Genomic DNA, 26,815 nt, shown 5'->3' on the forward strand with positions numbered 1-26,815 from the left:
AAAACTGAACCCGTAATAAGCAAAATGCTTGTTCAATCGTCATTATAAATTAAACCTACAAAAGGCAGTTATGTGCCTATGACATGAACACATAACAACACTACTTGCCTTTATGTCGTCAACTGGAAGAGTTGCAATAGGGGCAGATCCCTCTACAATGACACCAGACCCTTCTGCAGAAACACCACTGAATCAGCAATGCTCAGAAGTAAGCAAAAACGTTTCATGGAACATGAGACTATTCAAAATCTACTACACAATTTAACCACAAACACTGGGACCTTCTGACAAGATGAGAAACTTACGAAATCCTTAAAAGCGCATCAATGTAGTTGTACCAGCGAGACACATTCACATATTCAGATGATGGTGGTTTAGAAAGCGCCGAATAAACAGTTAAATCATCCTTTGAAGCTTGGTACCTGATAAAAGCACAACAAAAGGAGAAGATAATGGGTCTTTTGATGAACTGTTATATATTGATTGTGTAGTAACAGTCAAATTAATTATGAGAAGATGAAAATCCAAATCTAAAAAGAAAATATCTATTTATTAGATAATAGAGAATATACAAAGATGAGAAATGGTGATACCACATCACCTCTTGTAGTCCCAACTTTATATATATATATAGATTTATAAGTAGAACTAACTCAATGTCCATTATTAAATACCTTGAACATATGAATGTGATGTCTTTACTATATATTTTTTGCATTTTCATTGTGATGACTAAACAAAATAGGATGGATTGTCAAAGTTGACAAGTACTTCTTGGCGGAATGAGGGAAGTATGCTAGGTTGTGCATTGAAGTGCATCTATAGAATCTATTACTTTCGAAATATAGGCTAACAAGGCAGATATGGAGACCATTACTTTTGAAATATAGGCTAAGAAGGCCCATATAGAGGATTGAGTGTGAAGGGATAGGACTTCGTCCACCTTAGATGTGGGTGTTGGGGTAGGGTTGGCAATGGGACTGGATGGAATGGGATCTGCCAATCCCAATTCTGTTCCGTATATGGAAATGAGATTACAAAAAAAAATTTCATTCTCGTTATTTTATTTTTTTTTTGGGACAAAAATTTGTCCTAGTCCCGTTCTGTCAAATATCATGTACCATCACATTATCATGAACAGTCCCAAATGTAAATAAATAAATTCTGACATAAGAAAAATAATCTATTTTGTGTATGTTCGTGTGAATAATGCACCAACAAAGTTCCAGGAAAGACTGGAGAGGTCACAACCATATTACTTAACACTTAGACTCCTTAGACAATGATAGCCTTGTTGACAAAAATTTCCTGGACATGCACTTATCTACATAACAATACTATAGGCTTTTGATATACCCAAGTGGGAATTGTTGGCTTCATCGTATTTGTGAATAGTACCATATATGTGAACAGTACTATATACACGAATATTACCAAGTGAATAGTATCATATACCTTAAGTACGAATCGCCTGCTCCACCATATTTATAAACAATGCGTATACATGAACAGTGATGTATATTGCAAGTATATATGAAGCATCGGCTCTGGTACCACGTGTTGTTCTCTAATACCACCTGTTGTTCTCTAATGCCACTTGTTGTGATGCAAAAGCGTCATTTGTTGTGATTTGATACCACTTGTGTGCGAATGCAAAATCAATACGCACCAAATATTTATAGAAAAATAAAGGACAAAAAAATTTTACGTAGTTCGACAATAAAACCTACGCTCACAGAGGCAAGAGAGAATAATTGTTAGTAAAACAATTAATAGATTACAAATTAAAGTAACGAAACCTCACTTTCCAAAAACCTAAATACACCCACTACTATCACATATCTTGATGGAAACATTTTTTTAAAGATAAACATTCTCTCACATTACTACAAATAACCCAACTGAGCACCCAAGCAAACAATCTCCCAAACTTTCGAATAACTCACTTGCAGATAATCCCTTTCTCTGAACTCTCTCATATAGAACTCTCTCTGCACTCTCTCAGAGAGCTCTTCACCTAAGCTCTCTAAGTTTTGGGATACATTGAATGAAAGAGTTGCCTTCTATTTATCGGCAAAACAACTACACTATTGCACCAAATCCTTCAATTGTTTTCAACCATTTTGACCATCATTTCATGAAATAAGAAAATCTCCAAATAGCATCCGTTTGCCCACCAATGCTTTAAATTTGGTCACCAAAACATTAAATTTGTCGGCAATTGCATGTGGTTCCTTTTTTGACTCTTCAACATCAAGAAAACTTTTGATTCTAATTCATAAAAACTCTTTTGAAGTCTCATTTTTATATTTAAAGCTGAGAATTGGGTAAAAGGATAAAAATAAATTTAATTACAATCAAACATAATTTCTTTTCGTTACTAACTCTTCACACACCTGAAATATAAGTATGCAACCCAAGAGGGGGGGTGAATTGGAAATTTAAAAATTAACCTAGCAAATCCACACAACAAGCAATCTAATGCCTTAATAAAAATTGAAAGCAATAAGTTTAATAAAGGCACAATAATTAAAGAGTAAGGGAGAAGAGAAACAAACACACGAATTTTTACGTGGTTCGGCAATCTCCGCCTACGTCCACGCCTCCAAGCAATCCAAGCTAGAGGATTTCACTATCCAAGCCTTTCCGAGGCTTCAACCGATTACAATTGACTTCGAGGTGTCAATAAACCTTTACAACAAAGAGATTATCTCCCAATCTCTTCACTCAAGTGTCTCACACACTCAAACTCTTACAAATGAAATGAAGAAATGAAAGTTACAATCAAACTCACTCAATGAGTAGATATTCAAAGATGAAGAACAATGAATGATTCAATGATTTGTGTTTTGCAAGTTGAAGGCTCAAGATATTACGTGTGCTTTTTGTTTTTGCTTGTTGGAGAGATTCAAAATGAGTTGGATTTGAGTTCTTGTAGTTTGAGCTCAAAAACTAGCCGTTACTCACATTCCAGGCGTATCCGGTTTGTCGTTTATGGAATCCGGTAAGCCGGATTTATGTTACCGTTAAGGCAAAATTTAAAATTTTGCCTAACCGGCTTGCCGTTTTTGTTCTGGACGCTTGCTGCCCGTATCCGGGTTTTCAGTTTTCAGAATCCGGATAGCCGCTTGCTACAGTAACCTGCTACAGTGAAAATTTTCCCAAATTTTTAGTTTGACCCCAAAACTGTATAAAACTGTAGTATGACCCAAAACGTTATGAGACTTTGCAAATAGGTTCAATTTCAGAATTTCTAAGTAATACTTTGTCAATCCCAAAACTTTTTGAAATTATGATTTTGCCCAAACTTTGTAAAATTATATAATGGCCCAAAAACATTTAAATAGTTTCATATAGGTCCAAATTCGAAATTTAAAAACTCTATCAAAGATTTTAACAATGCTTTTATTTTAGTCCAAAATGCTTTAATTTCATAACATCATTTTTTTATTATAAAAGCATAATTCATAAATCTTTGCTTAATAAATACATGTGATTTGTTATCATCAAAATCAATTTTTATAGCCATATAGGCTAACAATCTCCCCCTTTTTGATGATGACAAAACACATTAAAAACTTTAATCTTGTTATGAAAAAGCTCCCCCTTAATCAATGCAAGTTAAAAAATGATTTGAAAATTGTTTGACCAAAAACTCCCCCTACATACATGCTCCCCCTAGATATATGCATATTTTCATAACACTTATTAAATCATTCTCCCCCTTCATCATAAAAAAGAATAAAAGAATAAAAGAATAAAAGCTTCCCCTATCAATCATCAAAATAGCAACACAAGCTCATTAGTAAAAAAAAATATATATATATATCCATAAGCATAAGAAAATCCATATAATCCATAATGATAAACCAAAACAAATCCATAACATCCAACATAAATAGTCACAACAAATCCATATCATCCAAAACAAATACATAAACCGAAAAGCATAATAACCATTTATAGAGTCGAAAATAAAAGAACACACAATGCAGTAAATGAAATGTAGGTGTGTCCAAGTACAAGCATAAGATACTACTCAGGTGGTGAGGATGGAGGTGAAGGAGGTGGAAATGGATATAGAATGCTGAAGTGCTCGAAGAGGAGGCGCTGTCCATGAATGAGCTGCTGCTGCAGCTGCCGCTACTGCTGCTGCTTCTGTTGAAGCTCAGTCTACCACACCGAAAGTGTCCGCACCTCATCTATAAGTTGCTGAAGAGTAACATCTCCAGAGGTAGGAGGTCGCGGAGGTGATGAAACGGATGCAGATACACTAGGAGCTGAAGCAACCGTGGAAGAAACTCGGCGTCTACGCTGCCCTCGAAATGAGAATGAGAATACTGGAAGCTGATCTGCTGGAATCACAGCATTTAGTGGCCGATCATCACTTGGGGCTAGAAAGGTAAACTTGTTATCGATGTATTTGACCCAAGTGCCATCCTTCCACTCAAAGCCTAACCCAACAATAACCTCATCCCCAATACCCTTGGACGGCCTACAAGATGGTTCTAGAATCGGCACTTCAAAGAATTTAAGAATTCGGGTAATGAAATGACTATAAGGAAGAGAGCGGGTAATCAAGGCTGGAATGCTCAACATGGTGCGAACGATGGAATAACCCAAGTTAACTGGGCGACCTCTAAGAATACAGTCAATCATGGCGACATCCATGTGAGAAACCTCATCCAAATGTCCTGATCTAGGAAGTACAATGGACTGGATGATACGAAACAAAAAACGAGTTTGAAGACAAAGACACTGAGTACGGAAATGAATGGTACAGTCTTCAACAGAAAGATCATTACGCCGACAAATATTACGAACGGCATCAACATGAACATAGTCATCAATATCAGGAGGTTTCCTAAGAGAAAAAATGTCTAGGCCATCATCGGAAGATCCTAAGATGTTGTTCAAGTCCGAATCATCAAACTCAATCAAAACTCCTCCAACTGACCATCCTTGAAACCCATTTTCAACATCTAAATCCTTAGATCCCAATTCCTACCTAGATTTTAGGCCGAGTTTTCTCTCTCTAGATTTCTCACTCTCAAGCCGTTTTTGCTTCAATTTATTTCACCAACTCACTTTCAATCTTCATCATCTTCATTCTATTTGGTGTTTTAATCTTCAAATCCAACAAAATCATCATGTCAAGCTCTAGGCCGGTTCGAAGAAAAGGCAAAGAACCAGTTCAACCATCCACACGACCACGGGAAGCAAGGGGCACCTCTAGTCAATCCACCTTTGAGTCCATTCATTTTCAGAACAAGCAACACTTGATCAAAAGGTTCCAACAAAACTTTCGGACTCGTGAGGGTTCTTAATGAGATGGGGAATGATTTTCTTGATTCAATTTGATGTGGAAATGGAAGAAAAAGATGGATTTTAGAGTGAAATCAAGAGAGAAGAAAGCGGCTTCTAGAGAGAGAATAAGAACGGTTTGCCGAATGAGGAGAAAATGATGAACAGCACAAATACTCACGAATCCGGCTTGCCGGATTTCCTAACCGGCAAGCCGGTTATTGGGCAGAAACCAAGCACCCGAAACCGGTCTGCCGGTTTTGAGATTCGGTTGGCCGGATAAGTACCCGAGAGCATCATGAGGAAAATTCGGCTTGCCGGTTTCTTTAACCGGTTGGCCGGTTTTGAGTGCTTCAAAAAATAATCAGTTTTCTGGATGTCTTGAACCGGAAATCCGGTTTTGTTCCAGCAAAGCATGCACGCGAATTCGGTTTTCCGGATTGAAGAACCGGTAGATCGGTTATGAGGCAGAGACCAACCAAAGCTAATCTGGTTTTCCGGATTGAAAATCCGGTTGTCCGGAATTTGTCCCGAGAGAGATTAATAAAAAAAAGTTTTTCTGGAAGAATAAAAAGGGAATATTTGCTAGCTCCTATACTTGTACTACACACACCATTTTATTTCCGGCCTTAAAAATTGATTAATTCTAAATCATTTTGAAATTTAAAACTTTTCAATAAGCCATTTAATGCATGAAACACAAAATTATAAAATCATAAGTTTACAAGCATATCAAGTTATCTAATTCATGAAGCATAAATCCATATGATAACAAGCATATCAAGCCATGTATTAAAACATAGAATTAAGATTCAACATTCATCATTCCAAGCTCATGTCTTATCTTTATAAAAAGCTCTTCGCAAAGAGGTTTTGTAAAGAAATCCGCAAGTTGATTTTCAGTGGAAACAAATTTAATTACGACATCTCCTTTTTGAACATGATCTCTAAGGAAATAATGTCTAATTTCTATATGCTTAGTCCTAGAATGTTGAATAGGATTCTTAGAAAGATTTATAGCACTAGTATTGTCACATAAGATAGGAATTTGATCAAGCTTAATACCATAGTCTCTAAGGGTTTGTTTCATCCATAGAATTTGTGCACAACAACTACCTGAGGCAATATATTCTGCCTCGGTGGTTGAAAGCGCAACCGAGTTTTGTTTCTTATTAAACCAAGAGACAAGAGAATGGCCTAGGAAGTGACATGTCCCACTAATACTTTTTCTATCAACCTTATACCCAGCAAAATCGGCATCCGAATAACAAGTTAAATCAATATGAGTTCCTCTAAGATACCAAAGGCCAAGATTAATAGTGCTAATTAAATATCGAAAAATGCGTTTGACAGCAAGCATGTGAGACTCTTTAGGACAAGATTGAAATCTAGCACACAAGCAAACACTAAACATAATATTAGGCCTACTAGCAGTCAAGTAGAGTAAGGATCCGATCATACCTCGATATGTCTTGATATCAACTTCCTTACCTTTCTCATCTTTGTCCAGCTTGATGGTAGTACTCATAGGAGTGCTTTTTGCCGTTCCATTTTCATAGCCAAATCTTTTGAGTAGATCTTTCACGTACTTGGCTTGGTTTATGAAAATTCCTTCATCGTTTTGTTTGATTTGAAGTCCAAGGAAGTACTTCAACTCTCCCATCATACTCATCTCAAACACTTGGCTCATACATGATGAAAAGTCTTTACACAACAACTTATTAGTAGAACCAAAAATAATATCATCAACATAAATTTGAACAATAAGTATGTCTTGGTTCTTATGCTTAACAAAAAGAGTTGTGTCCGCTTTTCCCATTGAAAAATCGTTATGCAACAAGAAATTTTTAAGCCTATCATACCAAGCTCTAGGTGCTTGTTTTAAACCATACAAAGCCTTGGATAACTTATACACATGATCTAGAAATTTTTCATTTTCAAAACCAGGAGGTTGTTTCACATAAACTTCCTCCATAATATATCCATTTAAGAAAGCACTCTTAACATCCATTTGATATAAAATAAAATCCTTATGACATGCATATGCTAACAACATCCTAATGGATTCTAACCTTGCTACAGATGCAAAAGTTTCATCAAAATCAATTCATTCTTCTTGGTTGTAACCTTGAGCCACTAATTTAGCTTTATTTCTTACAACCACACCGAATTAATCCATTTTGTTTCTAAATACCCACTTAGTACCTATAATGGATTGATGTTCCGGATTAGGAACTAACTCCCACACATTGTTTCTCTCAAATTGATTCAACTCCTCTTGCATTGCCATAATCCAAGATTCATTATTTTCCGCATCCGCAAAGGATTTTAGTTCAATTTGAGAAATAAATGCAGCATGCTCACATGTGTTCCTAAGAGATGATCTAGTGGTAACATCTCGTGAGGGATCTCCTAAAATTACATCCTTAGGGTGAGAGGATACATACCTCCACTCCTTGGGGAGTGTTTGTGAAGTACCTTCATTTTGCTCTGCATTTGGTTCTTCATGATGTTCCTCTTGAATTCCAGGTGGTGCGTATTCTTGGCTGTCATTTGATGCTTCTTGTTGTTGTTCTTCTTCTGCATTATCATCAACAAAGACTTTCTCCGTAGAAGAGGGGTTAGACTCATCAAATGTAACATGCATAGATTCTTCCACAACTAAAGTTCTTTTGTTATAAACTCTATAAGTTTTGCTTGAATTTGAATAACCAAGAAAGATACCAACATCAGATTTTGGATCAAATTTACCAAGATTATCTTTTGTGTTCAAAACAAAACATTTGCATCCAAAAACTTTAAAATAACCAATGTTGGTTTTCTATCTTTCCAAAGCTCATATGGAGTTTTATTAAGATTAGGTCTAATCAACACACGATTTAAAACATAACAAGCGGTGTTGACGGCTTCGGCCCAAAAATACTTAGGCAAAGAATTTTCATTCAACATGGTCCTAGCCATTTCTTGAATAGACCTATTCTTTCTCTCTACTACTCTATTTTGTTGTGGAGTCCTAGGTGATGAAAATTGATGTTCAATGCCAAAGTCATTACAAAAATTTTCAAATGCATGATTTTCAAATTCTCCACCATGATCACTTCGAATACAAGAAATAGAATAACCTTTTTCATTTTGAACCTTTTTATAGAAAATTCGAAATGCATCAATGGCATCATCCTTATTAGCTAAGAACAATACCCATGTGTATTTAGAATAATCATCCACAATTACAAATGCATAAAATTTTCCACTTAAACTAGCATATCTAGAAGGTCCAAATAAATCTATATGAAGCAATTGAAGTGGTTTTGAAGTGGAGACATGATTCTTGCTTTTAAAGGAAGTTTTGATTTGTTTTCCAAATTGGCATGCTTCACAAGTTCTATCTTTTTTAAAATTGATTTTTGGAAGACCTTTTACTAAATCATTTTTCACGATTTTTGAAATCAAATCCATGCTTACATGACCTAATCTTCTATGCCACAACCAACCATCATCATGCAATGCGAAGAGACATTTCTCATTTGTTGATGCACAATCTATATTAATGGTATAGACATTAACACATCTATTTCCTACAAACAAGACTTTCCCATCACATGCATTCTCAATAACACACTTTGATTCATCAAAAATAACTCTATATCCTTTATCACATAATTGACTAATACTAAGCAAATTGTGTTTCAAGTTTTCAACCAAACATACATTTTCAATGAGAGTAGAGGATACATTACCGACATTTCCAATCTCAATGATTTTTCCTTTTGAATTATCCTCAAACGAAACATCTCCTCCATTTTCGATCTTGGTAAAGCTTGAAAACCAAGAATAATTCCCTGTCATGTGTCTTGAACAACTGCTGTCCAAGTACCACTTATTCTTCTTCTTCTTTGAGCCCTGTAGAAAAAATCTCAAGTTTTAGGTACCCAAACCTTTTTGGGTCCTTGAGAGTTAGCAATGGTTCCTTTCGGAACCCAAACACATTTCATACCATAATATGCATTTCTCTTCACTGCACATCTATTTTTCATATGGACATCTTGATTGCAATAATGACATACAATTTTATTGTTAATAGATGTATTCTTCATAAAATAACTCTTGTAAAATTTTTGTTTCAAATTCGGTTTATAACCTATGCCACTTTTGTCAAATACACATTTTTGTGAGTTTAGCAAATTGTCCAACATCTTTTGCCCATTTGTGAATTTTAGCATAATTTCATTTAGTTCATTGCTCTTCTTTCTAAGCATTTCATTCTCATTTTTCAAGTCATTCATGTGTGACTCTAAGTGCTCATGTGAGGTGCTAGAATTCTCAAATAATGCAATACTATCACGCAATATTTTATTTTCTAATTCTAGGCATGTAATCTTTGCACTAAATGAATCGTTTTCATTCTTAAGCTCTATCATCTTCTTTTTAAGACATATATTCTTTTTACCAATCTTCATTAGCTCATCATGCAAATCCTTAAAAGCATCATGCAATTCATCATATGTAGGAAGAACACTTACCTCATCAAGTTCATCACATGATTCTTCCCCAATAGCCATGAGAGCTAAGTTTGTCATTTCTTGTTGCTCATCATCATCACTTGTTTCCTCATCGCTACCATCCCATGTGGCCACCATAGCCTTCTTCTTGAATTTGTTGAGAAGAGGACATTCCGGTCGTATGTGTCCAGGCTTCTTGCATTCATAACAAGTGATTGGCTCCTTCTTCTCCTTCTTATTCTTGTAGCCCCTGAACTTTCTCTGCTCATTGTTCTTTTTGTAAAATTTTCTGAATCTTCTAGCCAACATAGCCAGCTTCTTATCATCCATTTCGCTTTCCTCACCACTCTCATGTTTTGAAGCCTTGAGAGCAACGTTTTTCTTCTTTTCCCCATGCTCTTTTTCAGCTGCCAAATCTTCTTCATATGAAATAAGAGAGCCAATTAAATCATCAATAAGTAATACATTTAAATCTTTGGCTTCCTCAATGGCAGTCCTTTTTGGTCTCCACTCCTTAGGAAGTGACCTAATGATTTTCTTGACTTTTTCGCTATTTGAAAAAGTCTTTCCTAGGGCTCCTAGAGTGTTCACTATGTCCGTGAATCTAGTATACATAGAGTACACATTTTCATTTTGTTCCATTTGGAACAATTCGTATTGTCAAGTGTACCTACTTATTTTAGATTCTTTCACTTGGTTCGTGCCTTCATAGACAACCTCAAGTTTGTGCTAAATCTCATTAGCACTTTCGCAACTAGACACTCTATGAAACTCTTTCTTATCTAAAGCACAAAACAAGGCATTCGTGACCTTGGAGTTTAGAGAAGCTTTTCTCTTTTTGAAATCATTCCAATCCCGTGAAGGTTTTGGAATATCTTCTCCTACTTCATTTTTAGTCAAAGGCATGAAAGGACCATCATTAACGATTTCCCAAATCTCATAATCTAAGGCTTGCAAGTAAATTCTCATCCTAGTTTTCCAATATGGGTAATCGTTTCCATCAAAGTAAGGTGGTCTAGTGGTGGACTGCCCTTCCCTAAATGTGGAATCATTTTGAGTTGCCATTGATCTTTAGCTCTAGATGGTTAAATCTAAATAAGAGCACATCGCTCTGATATCAAATGAAATATAAGTGTGCAACCCAAGAGGGGGGTGAATTGGAAATTTAAAAATTAACTTAGCAAATCCACACAACAAGCAATCTAATGCCTTAATAAAAATTGAAAGCAATAAGTTTAATAAAGGCACAATAATTAAAGAGTAAGGGAGAAGAGAAACAAACACACGAATTTTTACGTGGTTCGGCAATCTCTGCCTACATCCACGCCTCCAAACAATCCAAGCTTGAGGATTTCACTATCCAAGCCTTTCCGAGGCTTCAACCGATTACAATTGACTTCGAGGTGTCAATAAACCTTTACAACAAAGAGATTATCTCCCAATCTCTTCACTCAAGTGTCTCACACACTCAAACTCTTACAAATGAAATGAAGAAATGAAAGTTACAATCAAACTCACTCAATGAGTAGATATTCAAAGATGAAGAACAATGAATGATTCAATAATTTGTGTTTTGCAAGTTGAAGGCTCAAGATATTACGTGTGCTTTTTGTTTTTGCTTATTGGAGAGATTCAAAATGAGTTGGATTTGAGTTCTTATAGTTTGAGCTCAAAAACTAGCCGTTACTCACATTCCAGGCGTATCCGGTTTGCCGTTTATGGAATCCGGTAAGCCGGATTTATGTTACCGTTAAGGCAAAATTCAAAATTTTGCCTAACCGGCTTGCCGTTTTCGTTCTGGACGCTTGCTGCCCGTATCCGGATTTCTGGTTTTCAGAATCTGGATAGCCGCTTGCTACAGTAACCTGCTACAGTGAAAATTTTCCTAAATTTTTAGTTTGACCCCAAAACTTTATAAAACTATAGTATGGCCCAAAACGTTATGAGACTTTGCAAATATGTCCAATTTCAGAATTTCTAAGTAATGCTTTGTCAATCCCAAAACTTTTTAAAATTATGATTTCGCCCAAACTTTGTAAAATTATATAATGACCCAAAAACATTTAGATAGTTTCAGATAGGTCCAAATCTGAAATTTAAAAACTCTATCAAAGATTTTAACAATGCTTTCATTTTAGTCCAAAATGCTTTAATTCCATAACATCATTTTCTTATTATAAAAGCATAATTCATAAATCTTTGCTTAATAAATACATGTGATTTGTTATCATCAAAATCAATATTTATAGCCATATAGGCTAACAACACCATCAATTACTTTATTATTTTTTTGTTATTTTTCTTAAATTTCCTATATTTTTAGTACTAAGAAGATAATTACAAACTTGTAGTTATTATTATTATTTTCTTTAAAAGGTAGGTATAGACAAAGTTCAAATTAATTTGTTGGTCACTATCGCCCTGAAAATTCAAACTCACGTGGGCCAAAAAAATAAACTTGAAAAGCACTCAACCATGCCTTGGGGCAAATTATACACTATAAACCATTTATCTCCTTTTTTTTTATTTAGTCTAATAGTAAACAAAAAATTTATGTGAGGAGATTTGAACTAGCTGAATCCCACAAATTATTTTTTTCATTTCCCTACCATTTGAACTCAAATGATTAATTAAATAAAACAACTTAACCTGATCTTGTCGTTGTTTAAAGATTATAAAGGAAAGAGATTATTTTATTTGGTCTTTCTAGAATTTTAATGTACCATATAAGACAAAGAAAAAAAAATTACTTTAGAAAACGTTTTAACTTGAAGCAATTGATTGTTGCCAATCTGCCATTGGACTAATCTCATGGTTCAAATTCAATGCACGCATACCTCCTTCCCCACCAAGCGTATCCGTATGAGAGAGGAGCTTTCTATCTCGAAATTCATCGAAAGATTACATATAATTAGCGTGATAAATATTAAATTATGAATATAAGTTTTAGAATATATATGTTAACACTTTTGCTAATAAAATTTGATCTACATTGATCTACATTAAATTAAGAATACAAGTTCCAAATACTAGGACAGAGGTTAATTTTCAACGAGTACCATGTTAAAATATCTAATGAATTCAATAGTAACTTTGCTACCTTGAAAAATGACATTTATCATCATGTGCTTACGGAACTTTCTTTGATAGCAATATCAGAAAATCAGTAGAAATGGAACCCCTGATTCTTTCCCTGTGACATTTATTGTCCGGTAAAATAAATAAATGGGAAAGAAATGTATTTACTATATGAGCTGGGAAAATTTAATGCTTGACAAAGATGGCTAGCTAACTTGCTTGCCATTTATATTTAACCAAGAGAAAGAGAAGCTCGTACTCAAAAGAAGGAAAAAAAAAAGAAAGGTTCAGGATCTAACACAAAACTGGAAATGGAGTGTGAGAAAGCTGATGAAGTGGTAGCAGAGCCTGTGAGCCCAATTGGGCAATATTTCAATAGCACTATTCTATCAATCTCTATTCTTGCTGTTTTGGAATTAGAAGTGCCCTTTGATGATTCGCTGGCTATTCCGTTGCTAAAGGATATTTTCCTTCCCATCAACCCTCGCTTCTCCTCCATCATGGTAATTAGTTATATTCCTATCATTTCTCTTTTCTCTTTCTCTTCCCGCATATTTTTACATGTTTTAAAATGCTCATTTAAGGTTAAATTGTTCTGTCTGATTACTCTATATATAGAATTATTCTGTAGTTACACCAAGCTGTTTAGCCTTTAAATATATTAAAGGTTGTGTCTACGATGCTGTATGTGTTCTTAAAAAAACTTTACTAACAAAAATTTTATTTAAATAACCTCTATTTAAAAAAATATATCAAACGGATCTTAATATATTGAAAAGTGCTTTTATTGAAACAGGTTGTGGAAAAAAATGGAGTGAAACATTGGAAAAGCGTTGAAGTGAAGCTCAAAAACCACGTCTATGTTCCAAATTTTCCCGTTGGCATGTCACAACAATTCTACGACAAGTGCCTGCAAGATTACTTATCAAAATTATCCGCGGAACAAATGCCTCAAAGCCAACCATTGTGGGAAGTTCACATAGTAAAATATCCAACGAGCAATGCAGCAAGTAGTGTGATATTCAAGCTTCATCATGCACTTGGCGACGGCTTCTCATTGATGGGAGCTCTTCTTTCATGTCTTCAAAGAGCCGATGATCCTTCTCGCCCCTTGACATTTCCTAGTGTTCGAATGAGACCAGACATTAATGGCAGTAGTATATTCAAGAATGTACCTAAGTTTTTCAATACTGTGTTCAATACAGCTTCAGATTTTTGTTGGAGCATGATCAAAAGCAGCTTGATTGAAGACGATAAAACGCCAATAAGATCTGGTAGTGCTGCGGCGGGCTGGTTGCCAATTACTATAACAACAATGACATTCCCTCTCCATCAAATCAAGCAAATTAAGGACAATCTTGGAGCGGTAAGTATCTTAATCACGATGACATTAAATTAACATCAATAATATTCTTGTTGCATGTAGTTTTGAAGACACCGCCTGAACACAATATGTGGATCACATATATTGTGTGTCCACATACGAGTAGTATTTTGGGAGAACGTGACAAGTTGTTAAGTTAATTACACATATTTTGAATTTAATATAAAAACAATCTTAGATATAAAAATTTTTAACAGTAAGAAATAAGAAAATAAAAATAAATTATTCCAATTTTTTTATAGTTAGAAAGAAGTGGTAGGATGTCTATATCATTTCCACCTAAAAAATGTTGTTAGCTTGGCCATTGATCTAGCCATTTCTAAAAATAAAATACCCCATCAACTCTTCGGCCCTTTGATGGCCCACATATCTAAGATTGTGGGAGCACTTCTCTTAGGTATTGTCATTACACATGAAACATATAGTAGAACATTTTTCTTCACAAGAGAGAATAAAACATTTTTTTCCGCTAATATTGACTTCTCAAAATGAGAGTGAACATCACATGATCTTGTGATTTTGGTTTTTATGTATTTTGAACTCACAGAATGTGATGATGAATATTGATAATGACCCGGTGACAAAGATCATCAAAAGCTTTAATTAATAACCGAGCCAGAAAAATACTCAGTGCCGACATAAGCTTCACTATTTCCAGGACAATTTATTGTCAATGAAAATTTGCAGAGGGGTCGGCATGTTTCACCTCTCACATCCCCTTTCTGTAAATTATAGAATTATATTTCGTAGGTGCAGTGAAATGTTGTAATAAACTTGGAACACAATTCGTTTGACAAAACATAGCCACGTGATTACAACAAAAGGCTTTCATTTTCGTTGAAAGGTCAGCGAAAAATAGATACACTAGAAGTTTAAATAATATTTAGGAAAAAAAATTTCTAACTAAGAAATAAGAAAATAAAAATAAATTATTCCACAGCTTTCTTGTTGCTTATTGTCATTTATATTCAACACCGTACTTCTTGGTATGCTATGAAATCACGTCGTTCATTTCATTTATCACTTTTTTTAAGTAAAATTAAATTAAAAATATTTAAAAAAATTGCATTATTTTTCCTTAATAATGCCAAATCCACCTGCATTCAAGTGCGGGTCTCAATTTGTAATGTTAAACCCACCTGCAACCCGTAAAATTATTCGTAGTAGACAGGTTTTGACGGGTGGGTTTGGACAGGTTTGCGGATTTGCGAGCACAATTGCCGTCCTTAGGTGTCGACAATTCCAGCTCATAAATTGAAAGGACGATTTTTATGGACCCCTTTATGTGTCTGGCCTCAGATAGTTAAAAATAAAATGGATTACTGATTACTGAAGGATTCTAGGAGTGGCTCTTAGGGCAATATGAGGTTTTATATTTTGTTAACTGGACTAATCAACACCCACAATCAACTAATTAAATTAAATTAGCTTAACTATTTAAAAGATATTTGTCTATATTTTAACCGTTATGTAATGTCAAATGACAATATACAGACACTAAACGATGTTATTACGGGAACTATATTTTTGGGGATTCGATTATACATGCAAGCAGTGAACCAGGAGTCAACTAATCTACATTCAACAGCAGTGGTACTGCTCAACACCAGGATGTTCAAAAGCATCAGTTCCATCAAGGAGATGGTTAAGCCTGGCAGTAAGGCACCTTGGGGAAACCATTTTTCATTTTTGCACATATCAGTTCCTCAATTAACCAATGCGGAGGTCCAAAACCCACTGAAATTCATCCAGAAAGCTCAAGAGATCATCCAGAGTAAGCGCAGTTCTTTCGGTGCTTACCTTACTGCCAAGCTTTTGGAGACTGTGAAGAAATTGAGAGGCCATGAGGTAGGATTGTTAAAAATTTATTAAGCTTTTACTAAATATGTGGAGCAATACTGCCACGTCATATTGTCCAGAATTTCAGCATTTTTCTTAAGTACTACAAAAATTGTGCCATGTGTGCGATTATACTTATTAGGTCCAGTTGTAATGCAGACAGCAGCTAAATTTATCCATGGCTCGCTGAATAACTCCAGTTTAGCGATTACCAATATGATGGGACCGGTGGAAAAGATGGCTTTGGCCAATCATCCCATCAAAGGCTTGTACTTTATGGTGGCTGGTTCACCTCAGGTATAGGTTAATTGATATTTCAGCTAAAATTAAAAAAAAAATAAAAAATAAAAAAAATTTGGAATTTGATTGATTATATTTGTCCATTTATGGGTTTACAGAGTCTTGTGGTGACGATTGTGACCTACATGGGAAATCTAAGGGTTTCATTAGGAACAGAAGAAGGCTTCATTGATTCTCCAAAGCTGAAGTCATGCATCGAAAATGCCTTTGAGATGATACTCGATGCTGCATCCGCAACTCCTTGAAGCACAAATTTTCTTAATGGTCATCGTGCCTCATTTGGCCCATAACTACTTTTCCTATTATTTTGCTGCTTAGGTTGATGCTAATTATTCAATTTCAATGGATTATGCATTTTCTCCAAAAATTTATATTACTCCTTTTGGACATCATTGCGAACTAATTTTGTGCATCATGAAATGAAAAGCTCTCTATATAAATGAATTAAGCTTATATATATATACCAAATATTTTATTTCAAAAGGGAAAAAAAAAACTTGAATTAAGCTTACTATATACGTAATTGGCTTTTTCTTTTAATAGACTAATCGATTATTTATAACAAGTAATTTGTTAATGTTACAATTAGATATCTATCAAGACTAATTTAGGTTAAGATCAAATCTTATAGACATCTATCTACTAAGACAAATCTAGATCATATTTTAAAAAGAAAAATTTAGATCAAGATTAATTCTTATTATATCACCATCCATATTTCTGCCCCATTCATAATTACGAGGGTTAATTTCGGCCTACCCCCTCGTAAAGTGACAATATTCAAATTGCCCCCGTTACTATTAAAAACCTCATGTTACCCCCCAAAACTTGTTATCTCTCTATTATTTTTAATGCCTTAAAGGTTAAAATAGTATTTGCACAATTTCCTAATAGTCAATTAATAGAAAAAGGTCAAACCTAGGTAGACTATTTTTCATGGGTCCAAATCTCTCGAGGTTTTTCAAAAGACACATAAATATTTCAAATATTTATAGTATGTTCCCTAATACTTTAAAATATTTTTTATTTTGTGCCTATATGACTAATTTTTTTGAACGGATTAAATTTTACCTTTTTATATTTAAAAATTTTATTTTAAAAAATAAATATAGGAATTAATTAAATGCTACAAATGGAAAAAGAATAATATTTTACCTTTTTTCATATTTTTTATTATTATCATTATTATTCTTTTTTCATTTTCTAAAGGTACTTAAAGAAAATATAGATATAAAAAAAAATCAAAGAACAAAAGAAAATTGTTACTGGAGTTTCACCGAACAAATTAAAGGAGTAAGGATGAGAAAAATGAAAGCAAAGAAAAAAAATGCTACTGGAGTCATGTACATGAAAGAAAAAAATTAAAGAAAAAGACGAAGAAGGAGTAAGGATGAGAAAAAAAAAAACAAATGAAAGGAAAAGATGAAGGAGTAAGGATGAGAAAAATGAAAGGAAAGAAAAAAGGTACTGGAGTCATGTACATGAAAGAAAAGAAAAAAAATGAAGAAAAAGACGAAGGAGTAAGGATTAAAAAAATGAAAGAAAAGATGAAGAGAAATGAAAGAAAAAAGACGGAGATGGCATTATCGTAACTTATATACGATGGCATGTATTGTAATTTATTTAACTAACATGTCTAATTAAGGAAAACTATCAAATTATTTAGGCATACTAAGTCATTTCAATACTTTATTTTTTAATTTATTTTTCAATAATTAATCATTCATTAACTATTTTTTTTTTTAAAGACTAGTCATACATCAACCATTTTTTTTTAGTTTTACAATGACGTTACAAAAACATTCTGTTAAGGTAGGGGTATTTTTGTACTTTTATGAGTCAACGACGGTCAATGGTTAAAGATAACAAGTTTTGGAGGATAACTTGATACGTTCAATAGTAAGGGAGCAATTTAAAAATTGTCACTTCACAAGAGAATAAATCTAAATTAACCCTAATTAAGAAAATATGTGTACTCTACCCATAATTATGAGAAGAAAAATCTACCTCCACTACTATGGCAAGGAATTAAGTCCCATAAAATAATTATGGGACTCAAACCATGAATCTAGCCGCCCAATTTTAGGCTTCCCAGTTCTTAAAAGCTTGTAACAAGCTAACAAGTGTAGACTCATTCGGCCTGACATTATCAAGGTGCATTCTTTGAAACAACTCAAAAGCCTCTTGAGCTCTCTCATTCCTAACATACGCATTAATCATAGCTGTCCACGAAACAACATTTCTCGTTTGCATTTGCTCAAAAACCCTTCGGGCAGCATCCAAATCCCCAGAGGTAGCAAGGCCAGAGATCATCGTCGTCCACGAAACCACACTTTTAACATCGCATTTTATCAAACACCTTACGCCCACCGTCTACATCCCTGCACATGAAATAAAACTCCATCAAAGTGTTTTGCACGAACATATCTCGCAAAAACCTAGCTTTAACGGCTAGCCCGTGAACCTCTTTCCCCTTCTCAATAGCCAAAGATGCAATACAAGCTTTAATAACAAACGGGATAGTAAACTTGGGGTTTAAAGCCATTGTAAATCATAAGGTTAGACAGCAAGAGCAGTTGCAGGGAGCTGCCATTAATAGTCAGTGCCCGAATCATAAGATTCCAAGTAAACACACGTGGGCAATGAATTTGACTAAAAACAAGAAGGGCATGATCCGTTTTGCCATAAAAAGAGCAAAGGTCAAGAAGTTTTCTTACTAGTAACTGATCATTAGAGAGACCATGGCGAATGATTTTTGCATGGATAAGCTTCAGCTGACCGAAATTTCTACACTTTCTGAGTAAAACCAGAGCGTCCTGATAACCAAACTTCAATCTTGTGGTGGAGGAATTGAGTAATGGGGTTTTGTGGGCAAGCGGGTCAGGTGTGTATGAAAGACATACCACCATGGTACAGTTTCAGAGGCTTTGAACATATCATATACAAGATGTCACCTCACCTCCCTTGTTAAATAAGAACTGTGGGCTGGCTCGCTGTAGTTGATAAGCTTGATATGTTTTCCATTTCAGTGATGTGGGAAATTTTGGCATAAATGTCAAAAAATAAAATAAAATAGCTTTTCATTGATGAACAATTTAGTCATTTTACATCCATGGAATTAACAAGTAAATAAATAACAACAATTTAGCTTTTAACAGTAACACTGGTGGCATTGATAATCTCCCTCATAACTAGAGACTTGTCAGCTTCGAACTGCTCATCATTCACCCGATCAAGATAAAACTCCCCAAAGAACTGAAGAAGCTTGCTCTGATTCGCCAGCAGAACACGGATGATCTCCTGAGGCTTACTCTGATTCCCAACAAACAGCTTGAACACATGGAAGCACTCGAACTGAATGTGTCTGTTGGAATCTCTGAGAAGATTCATCACGACCCTCAAGTTATTCAATGAGCTAACATATTTGTCTCTCACAGCAGAATTTGAACTGCACTGCAATATATCTCCCAGTAGTTTAACAGCATGCCTTCTTGTGATGTAATTAGGGGATTCGAGCAACTGGGAATTGTATTCTTGAAAGAACCAATCTTGATTCTTGGAAAGAAACTCGGAAACTGTAGACTTGTGTCTTGTCAGGAGTTCTCTAAACGTTGCTTGAGCGTCTGAGGCAATTTTGAAACTCGGGTTCTGCAAATATACAAAGAACTTCTTCATATGATCCGATTCCAACACGTACTTGGCCACGCACTGATGACGAATACAACCTCTGGCAATAGCGCCATAAGTGAGAGCAAGATCATCAACTTGGTACCCAGATAAAAGAATGTCTATCAAGTCCAAATTATTTTCCATATAATCGGAAGCGATATACGGATTCGCCGCGACCCTTCGTCTCTGCAAGCCTGAAATAACGTGAATGGCGTCCAACTGGAGGCCGGACTCGAGCTTTGGGAGAGACAGGATTAGAACACGGAGCCGGCCTTCGCTGAAGAACGTGTTCGTCAATTGGTCGCAGGCTCTCTCTGAAACTGGTGCTTCATCATCATCATCACCGAAAAGAACCATCCGCATCTCCGGGATGATTCTCTCCAAGTCCTGAATCGATGACGCCGGTGTTTTGGAAATCGAAATCTTTTTCTTCTTGAATAAGCCAAACCCTACCATGGCTGTGAAGACGAAAATGCAAACTTATTCCCTCGCTCGAAGCTCTGCCCTTTGCTTTTCCCCGTGCTGTTTCTCCTCCGGTAGTTGAAATAATATAGCAGTTTATAAACGTACGTAGTTACCTAATCCAGATAGGAGTTAAAATTTGTAATAAACTCTAATTGGTGTTTAATTCTAATTCATTTGGGATATATGAATGCTTTATACTAATGATACGTGGCATGCCACAATATGAATGGTCTTATTCTATAGCCTGCATGCATATTGAAGAAATCAATTAGAAGTTGAAGATTACACGAATAGAATACTCGATTTATTAACTATAGAATTCGACGAAGATTTCTGAAGACGTGAAGATTAATTGGATTTGGATTCTATCCTAATCTAATTTATAGGGAATTTTGACACATGAAAATTAAATCATTCTATTAACAATATTAGATTTATTCTTAACTTTCTTTAATAATCATAAAAATTATAATTTTTTACTAACTAAAATCTAAACTCACCGTTTTTGACTAATTAAAATTCAAAACTAACAAACAAATAAAATGCCGTTAGTTTTTTTTTTTCATTTTCTTTGATTGTTCTTTGGTCTCTTTTCTTTTTTTTTTTCCCCCTTTTCTTCAGTCGTTATTTTTACTTTCCTTTTGGATTCTCCTCCAAACTCTTTAAGAAAAGCTGCCAACCTTCAAAAAAAATTCAGTAAGTAACATTTTTTATTTTAAAAGATTAAGATTGTAACAGACACAAAATTTCTACTCCAAAGATGAAAAACTTGCAAATCAAAAGATAAAAACATCTAATTAGAGTACACTAACGATAAAATAAAATAAGATGTCACCAACAAAGTGTTGGCTTCGCTAGCAATGGAGCCCCCTTAAGTGGCTTGATTGGGTTTGCTCTCCAGTTCGAGTCGCAGGGAAGTCACCTTTGTTGGGAGAACATGTGCCTCTCGGTTCGAGTGAGGACTTCTAGTCTGAGTTGTGGTACGGGCTTAAAGGTGCCTCCTACAGTTGGGGCCCTCCCCAGGATACCTCATGGTCAAAACCAAAAAATAAATAAATAAATAAGATGTCAAAAGAAGTATCACAAATTAAACTAAAATTTCCCATTACTAGAAGTGTTGTTGTTTGATGCTTGAGAGTCTTGAAATGTATGCGGAATTCCAAAAAAACTATTTTGTTGAAGCAACTCTCGGAAACTTGTTTGTTGAAATTGTTGATATAGTGGCCATGGCATTAAAGCAGGCATATTGTTACCTTGTAATTGCAATTCTAACTAAGAATGAAAAACAAAAAAGGCATAGACGTCGTCATTTGGACACCATATTTAACAATTTGACAAGTATTCAAAATATGAACATTGGACATAAAAATAATAATTATCTCAGGGTCAGGCTACAGTGCAACTGTGGTACCGTACCACAGTTGCACCAGCCGTTGGATCCACTCAAATGAGTGGAGTCCACTTGAATAAGTGGAAATCTAACGGTTGGATGCAACTGTGGCACGGTACCACAGTTGCACTACAATTTTATCCATTATCTCATATATAAAAGTTTGTACCCACACTCATATTTTTTACATTCGTAATTCAGAATGAGCGATGAAAGCAAATACTACAAAATGACCATAAATTCTTCAGTTGTTTTATGAATTGAAAAATATTGACAAGATTAGGATTACGGAAACTCGTTGATACATAAGGAATACAGTCATCAACTGACTCAATTGGAGTTCCTAGATTATAAACCATTATAATATAAACTACTTTATTTGACACTTTAACAAACAAACATTGATATTAAAAATAACAAGATTAGTTAAAAGACATATAAAACTCACTGGAAGCACCTCAGATTGTGATGGATTGTTGGCCTTCTTTTTTTCTTTTGGCTAAAGCTTTCTCTAAATTGCTATTAAATCTACGTCTTCCGCGTGATGTCTCTCTCTTCTTCAGTCCTTCGGCTAAAGAATAATTAGTCTTTTGCACTTTCCATCTTGTTGTTGCTTGTTTGTTCTATGGGAGATGATAATTCATATTCTTTTTCCTTGTCACCCTCCCTTTGTAATTGTAAAATATTTTCGACCAATTCAGCTAGATTACATCCATGCAGATTTGTTAAATTATAGGCCTTTTCACTCTTAAAAGCCCTACTTGATATCCTAGTGAAGATGGATCGTTTTTTGCAACTTTGGATCTGCTTGAATCTCACGTCCATTCATGTCTTGTACACTTTCATATCTAACTTGCTCTATCAACCTTTTTAAGATATATTCACTGGGGATTGATTCTTTTATATCTAAGGAATCTCTAAGGACTTTTAAAACATGAGTACATAATATTCTCACCCTCTCGTTTAGTCCCTATATTTTGATGTTAGTATTTGTTTAATTCCTATATTTTTAAAAATACTTCAAAACATCCATCCCGTTAAACTATTGACACCTCTGCCGTTACTTTTATTCCTTTTAACTTACTTTTACAATATTATCTTTTTTGCAATATTGTTTATTTTTTTGGACATTAATAAAAAATAAAATTGCCAATTTAACCCCAAAAATAATATATATATATATATATATATATATATATATATATATATATATATATATAGTTTGACGAACAGACTAAATTAACTGACACTTTGATCCAAAATTGGCTCTGTTCTAAAGGCTTCTTACCCCCTACCATTAAAGAGGTCAAAGCCCAAGAAACTTTTCTTACCCAAAAATCCAAAGCCCAATCTCTTTTGGCCAGCGCCAAAACTGAAGAAGAATATTTTAAATTTATGGAGCAGCTCCTCACCTCAAGATCAAAGTCTTTAGTTGCCGACTCCTCTGAAGATGATGAAGAAAATGAAGAGCCATTTATTTCTCTTGGAGACGAAAATGAAGATGACTATTTCGGAATCTTCTCTCCAATAAAGCATTGTAAATAAGTTATCATTTGAAAAAAAAAGGTAATTTTTCATTTTGTAAATTTTATTCTGCACTACCATTGTAATTATATTTCCAGCATTTTCCTTTCTTTTGTATAATTGTATCCTCGAGTGGTCCCCTGGACACAAGTGAGAGCGCATATGTCTCTTCACCCGAATTATCCTTGTATTTTAAAGACATCTCCAAATACTACAGTTTCGCTACAGTTGAGAAGCTACAGACTCGCTACAGTTAAAAGACCCATTTTGTATTTAAATCGGGAGGAAGACTTAGACTCCTCAGATTTTTAGAATTCTATTTTCTTTCTCTCTTCTTCTTCTTCTCTCTCTCTCTCTCTCTGGGAATCAGGAATCGGAAGACAACAAAGAATTTTCCTGTCTTCAGATTAATTTCCCATTTCTTCTGTAATACTTCCCTTTAAAGATAAATAAAGCAAGAAAAATCAAATGTAAGATTTATAATTTCTTTGAAAGTTTGTAATTTTAAAGTTCTGTATATTTAAATTTCTGCAATTTATCTTAAAGCATTTTAATTTCCGCAATTTATTTTAAAGCATTTAAATTTCAGTCATTTAAATTTTATGCATACTTTGCAGACTGATCTGTATCAGATCTGCCATATAACTGCTACGTTCCTCTAAGGCAACGAGACCAGATCTCAATCCTCAGTTATATCTTCTCTTCTCCCTCTTTCCAATCAGAGTGCTATTTCTGGGATCCATATCTAGTACTATCTATGAGCCTTTAGATCTGTTGCTAGGCTTGATAAAGAATCTAATCCATATTTGGTAAAGAATTAATTAAATGGGTATATCGGCTGGAAACCAGAATATGCGGGATATTAATCTGTTCTAAGTCAGATCTGGTCCCTAAGGCAGACTAGTCTCTGCATTGATCAGGTAGAACAAAGCCACATACCAATTTAATTATATTTAAAAGCAATCAACCGCGTATCAAAGCACATCCACATTATCTGAATTTGCTAATCTTCCTAAAACACATCCATCCTTCGATCATATATCCTTCTGGCATCAGAGCCAAAGCACGTCCTATATACCAGAAGGATATATATATATATATATATATATATTAATCTTTGTGAAAGCTATGTCAAAAAAATAAATATTGTAAAAAAATTTAACTACTAATTTTTTGGACATTAATAAAAAAATTAATATATTAACTCCTCGTGGAGTATTCAAAAAAATTAATATAAATTTTTTTTGTTTCTATTTTACTTTTTTGGCTTAAATTGATATTTTTTCGTTGTTATTTTTGCCCATAGATGTCAAAATTAGTAATTAGAAGGCAGCTTCATACCATTTTATCTTTCATTAGAAAAATACTATGTATTGAAATATATAAATACATGTAGATGCATGTGTGTGTGTGTATAAATATAATAGTAATTTTCTACACATTTTTACACAACTTCTAGGTTTAGGTCATATGGCATCATATTGTTTTACCCAAAAAAATTCACATTTTTTAAAAGTTTTTTTTTTACTATTATGGTCTATTTCTCTCTTTTTTTTTTAGAGTCAAAATGCACCATCTTTATATAATTTTAACTAAGTGTATAAATTAAAATATTAGAGAAAATTAAAAATTAAATTTTCATTCATCCCTCATTAATTCATCGTTCCCAACTAAGAATTTTAGTATTTTACCACAAATTAGGGCCTGTTTGGTATTATTTTTGAATCTGTATTTTTTGAGAATAAAAATGAAAATAAAAATGACGTTTTACAGTTATTGTATTTTGAATTTAAATATGCGTTTGGTATCATTTTCTATATCCTATATTTTAAAATTGAAAACAGTAATATGCGTTTGGTAGGCACAATTGAAAATGATAAAAACAGAAAATATGCGTTTGGTAATGCTTTTTTCAAAAACAATTTTTACTAAAAAATTTAACTAATACATACACAAACATACCATGCGCATTAAGCAACTCTATCTAATCAGTAACTTTTTGTTCTTTTTTTAACAATTGTTAGCTTGCCCAAAAATTGTTAATTTTAAATTTTTAAAAATTGATATAAAATGTTAATTGGTATCAATATTATTATTAGGTATAAATTTATTATTAATATAATGTTAATTATATGATTTATATATGTGTCATCATTATAATGTACTGCCAACAAATAATAAGAAATGTAATGGTCAATCTCAATCCATGTGAAAATGACGGATGAATCCAGAATTTTTTTTTTGTTTTGTTCGCCCAATTAAATGCAAAATCGACGGCATGCTTCGAGCAATCATTCAAAACGAAAAATAGATTCGATCGGTTAAGCAGAAAATGAAATTAAGCCCTCCCTAAAGCAGAGCAGAGATGCAGCAGCAACGGCCGCACCACCACCAGTCGGGACGGAGCCGAGACGCAGCAGCAGCAGCACCAATCAATCCTCAACAGAGATGCAGCAGTATCAGTCGATCCACCATGGCCGAAGCAGAGCAGAGACGCACCACCACCACCACCACTAGTCGAGATGGAGCTGAGACGCAATAGTAGTAGCTGATTTTGGTTGGAGAACTGTCACTGAGAGAACGAGAGCTATGGATGAGAGAGATGAGAGAGAAAGAGAGCTGTGGATGAGAGAGATGAGAGAGAGAGGTGTATTTTGATCGGGTTTTGTTTTGCGATTTATTCTAAAATTTGGTTCGTGATTCACTGAGAACGTGTTAAACACGTTCTCAATTTTATAACTGTAAATGGAAATTTGAATTATTTGTTTTACAGTTTATTTTTGAATTCAGCGTACCAAACGGGTATTACATTTAAACTCCAAAAACGAAAATGAAAATAAGCCCTTGAAAATGATACCAAACGGGCCCTTAGTAATTACAAGAATGGCATCAAAGTGGAGCTATCCAGTCTTAACGAATATTAAAGATTATTACTCCATATTTTGCCAAGAAGTTTAGCTGACAAAAGAGTTTTTATTCAATAAAAAAATGTCAAAAAACACTAATTTATTGCCGAATCTAACTTTAGGGAAAGTAATTTGAGAGTTGTAAATTTGTTAAAAGAAAATTTGTAATTATTGACCAATGATCTCTTTTGAAAATGTTCTTGTTCCGTTTAATTCTTTTTTTCCCTCTATTTATTCTTTTTTTCACTCTATTTCAACATGAGAGTCAAATTTCCATAACTCGATCTGTGAGATGAAACTTTTTTGTTTGCCATAATAAATAAAGTTGGAAATTTCTTATATTTAATTTTCTACAATAGTCCAATGTTATTTGCTTATTTATTTTATTAAAATTTATATGCAATTTAACAAATGAATACGTGATGAGCAAAGATAAAATCCTTTAACAGAATGTTTT

The 26,815-nt window shown here is 34.1% G+C and overlaps 2 protein-coding genes across 2 annotated transcripts; one reads left to right on the forward strand and one right to left on the reverse strand.

Moving 5' to 3' along the window:
- Window positions 1–13,142: 13,142 nt before the first annotated feature.
- Window positions 13,143–16,808, forward strand: LOC18051544 (O-acyltransferase WSD1). Its single transcript, XM_006446797.2, has 5 exons — window positions 13,143–13,384; window positions 13,678–14,247; window positions 15,760–16,113; window positions 16,264–16,401; window positions 16,503–16,808. Exons 1-5 carry the CDS (start codon window positions 13,193–13,195, stop codon window positions 16,647–16,649), a joined length of 1,401 nt encoding a protein of 466 aa, XP_006446860.2. The 5' UTR covers window positions 13,143–13,192; the 3' UTR covers window positions 16,650–16,808.
- Window positions 16,809–19,548: 2,740 nt separating this feature from the next.
- LOC18051546 (putative MO25-like protein At5g47540) lies at window positions 19,549–20,584 on the reverse strand. Its single transcript, XM_006446799.2, has one exon. The coding sequence runs from the start codon at window positions 20,527–20,529 to the stop codon at window positions 19,549–19,551; it is 981 nt and encodes a 326-aa protein (XP_006446862.1). The 5' UTR covers window positions 20,530–20,584.
- Window positions 20,585–26,815: the final 6,231 nt, after the last annotated feature.

The sequence above is a fragment of the Citrus clementina genome, unplaced genomic scaffold, assembly GCF_000493195.1.
Source record: "Citrus clementina cultivar Clemenules unplaced genomic scaffold, Citrus_clementina_v1.0 scaffold_2, whole genome shotgun sequence".
Classification (NCBI taxonomy): Eukaryota; Viridiplantae; Streptophyta; class Magnoliopsida; order Sapindales; family Rutaceae; genus Citrus; species Citrus x clementina.

Coding starts and splice junctions, on each gene's coding strand:
- LOC18051544 (XM_006446797.2), top strand. CDS start 13,193: ATGGAGTGTGAGAAAGCTGATGAAGTGGTAGCAGAGCCTGTGAGCCCA. Junction 13,385..13,677: donor CTCGCTTCTCCTCCATCATG/GTAATTAGTTAT, acceptor TTATTGAAACAG/GTTGTGGAAAAAAATGGAGT. Junction 16,402..16,502: donor TGGTGGCTGGTTCACCTCAG/GTATAGGTTAAT, acceptor ATGGGTTTACAG/AGTCTTGTGGTGACGATTGT.
- LOC18051546 (XM_006446799.2), bottom strand. CDS start 20,529: ATGGTAGGGTTTGGCTTATTCAAGAAGAAAAAGATTTCGATTTCCAAA.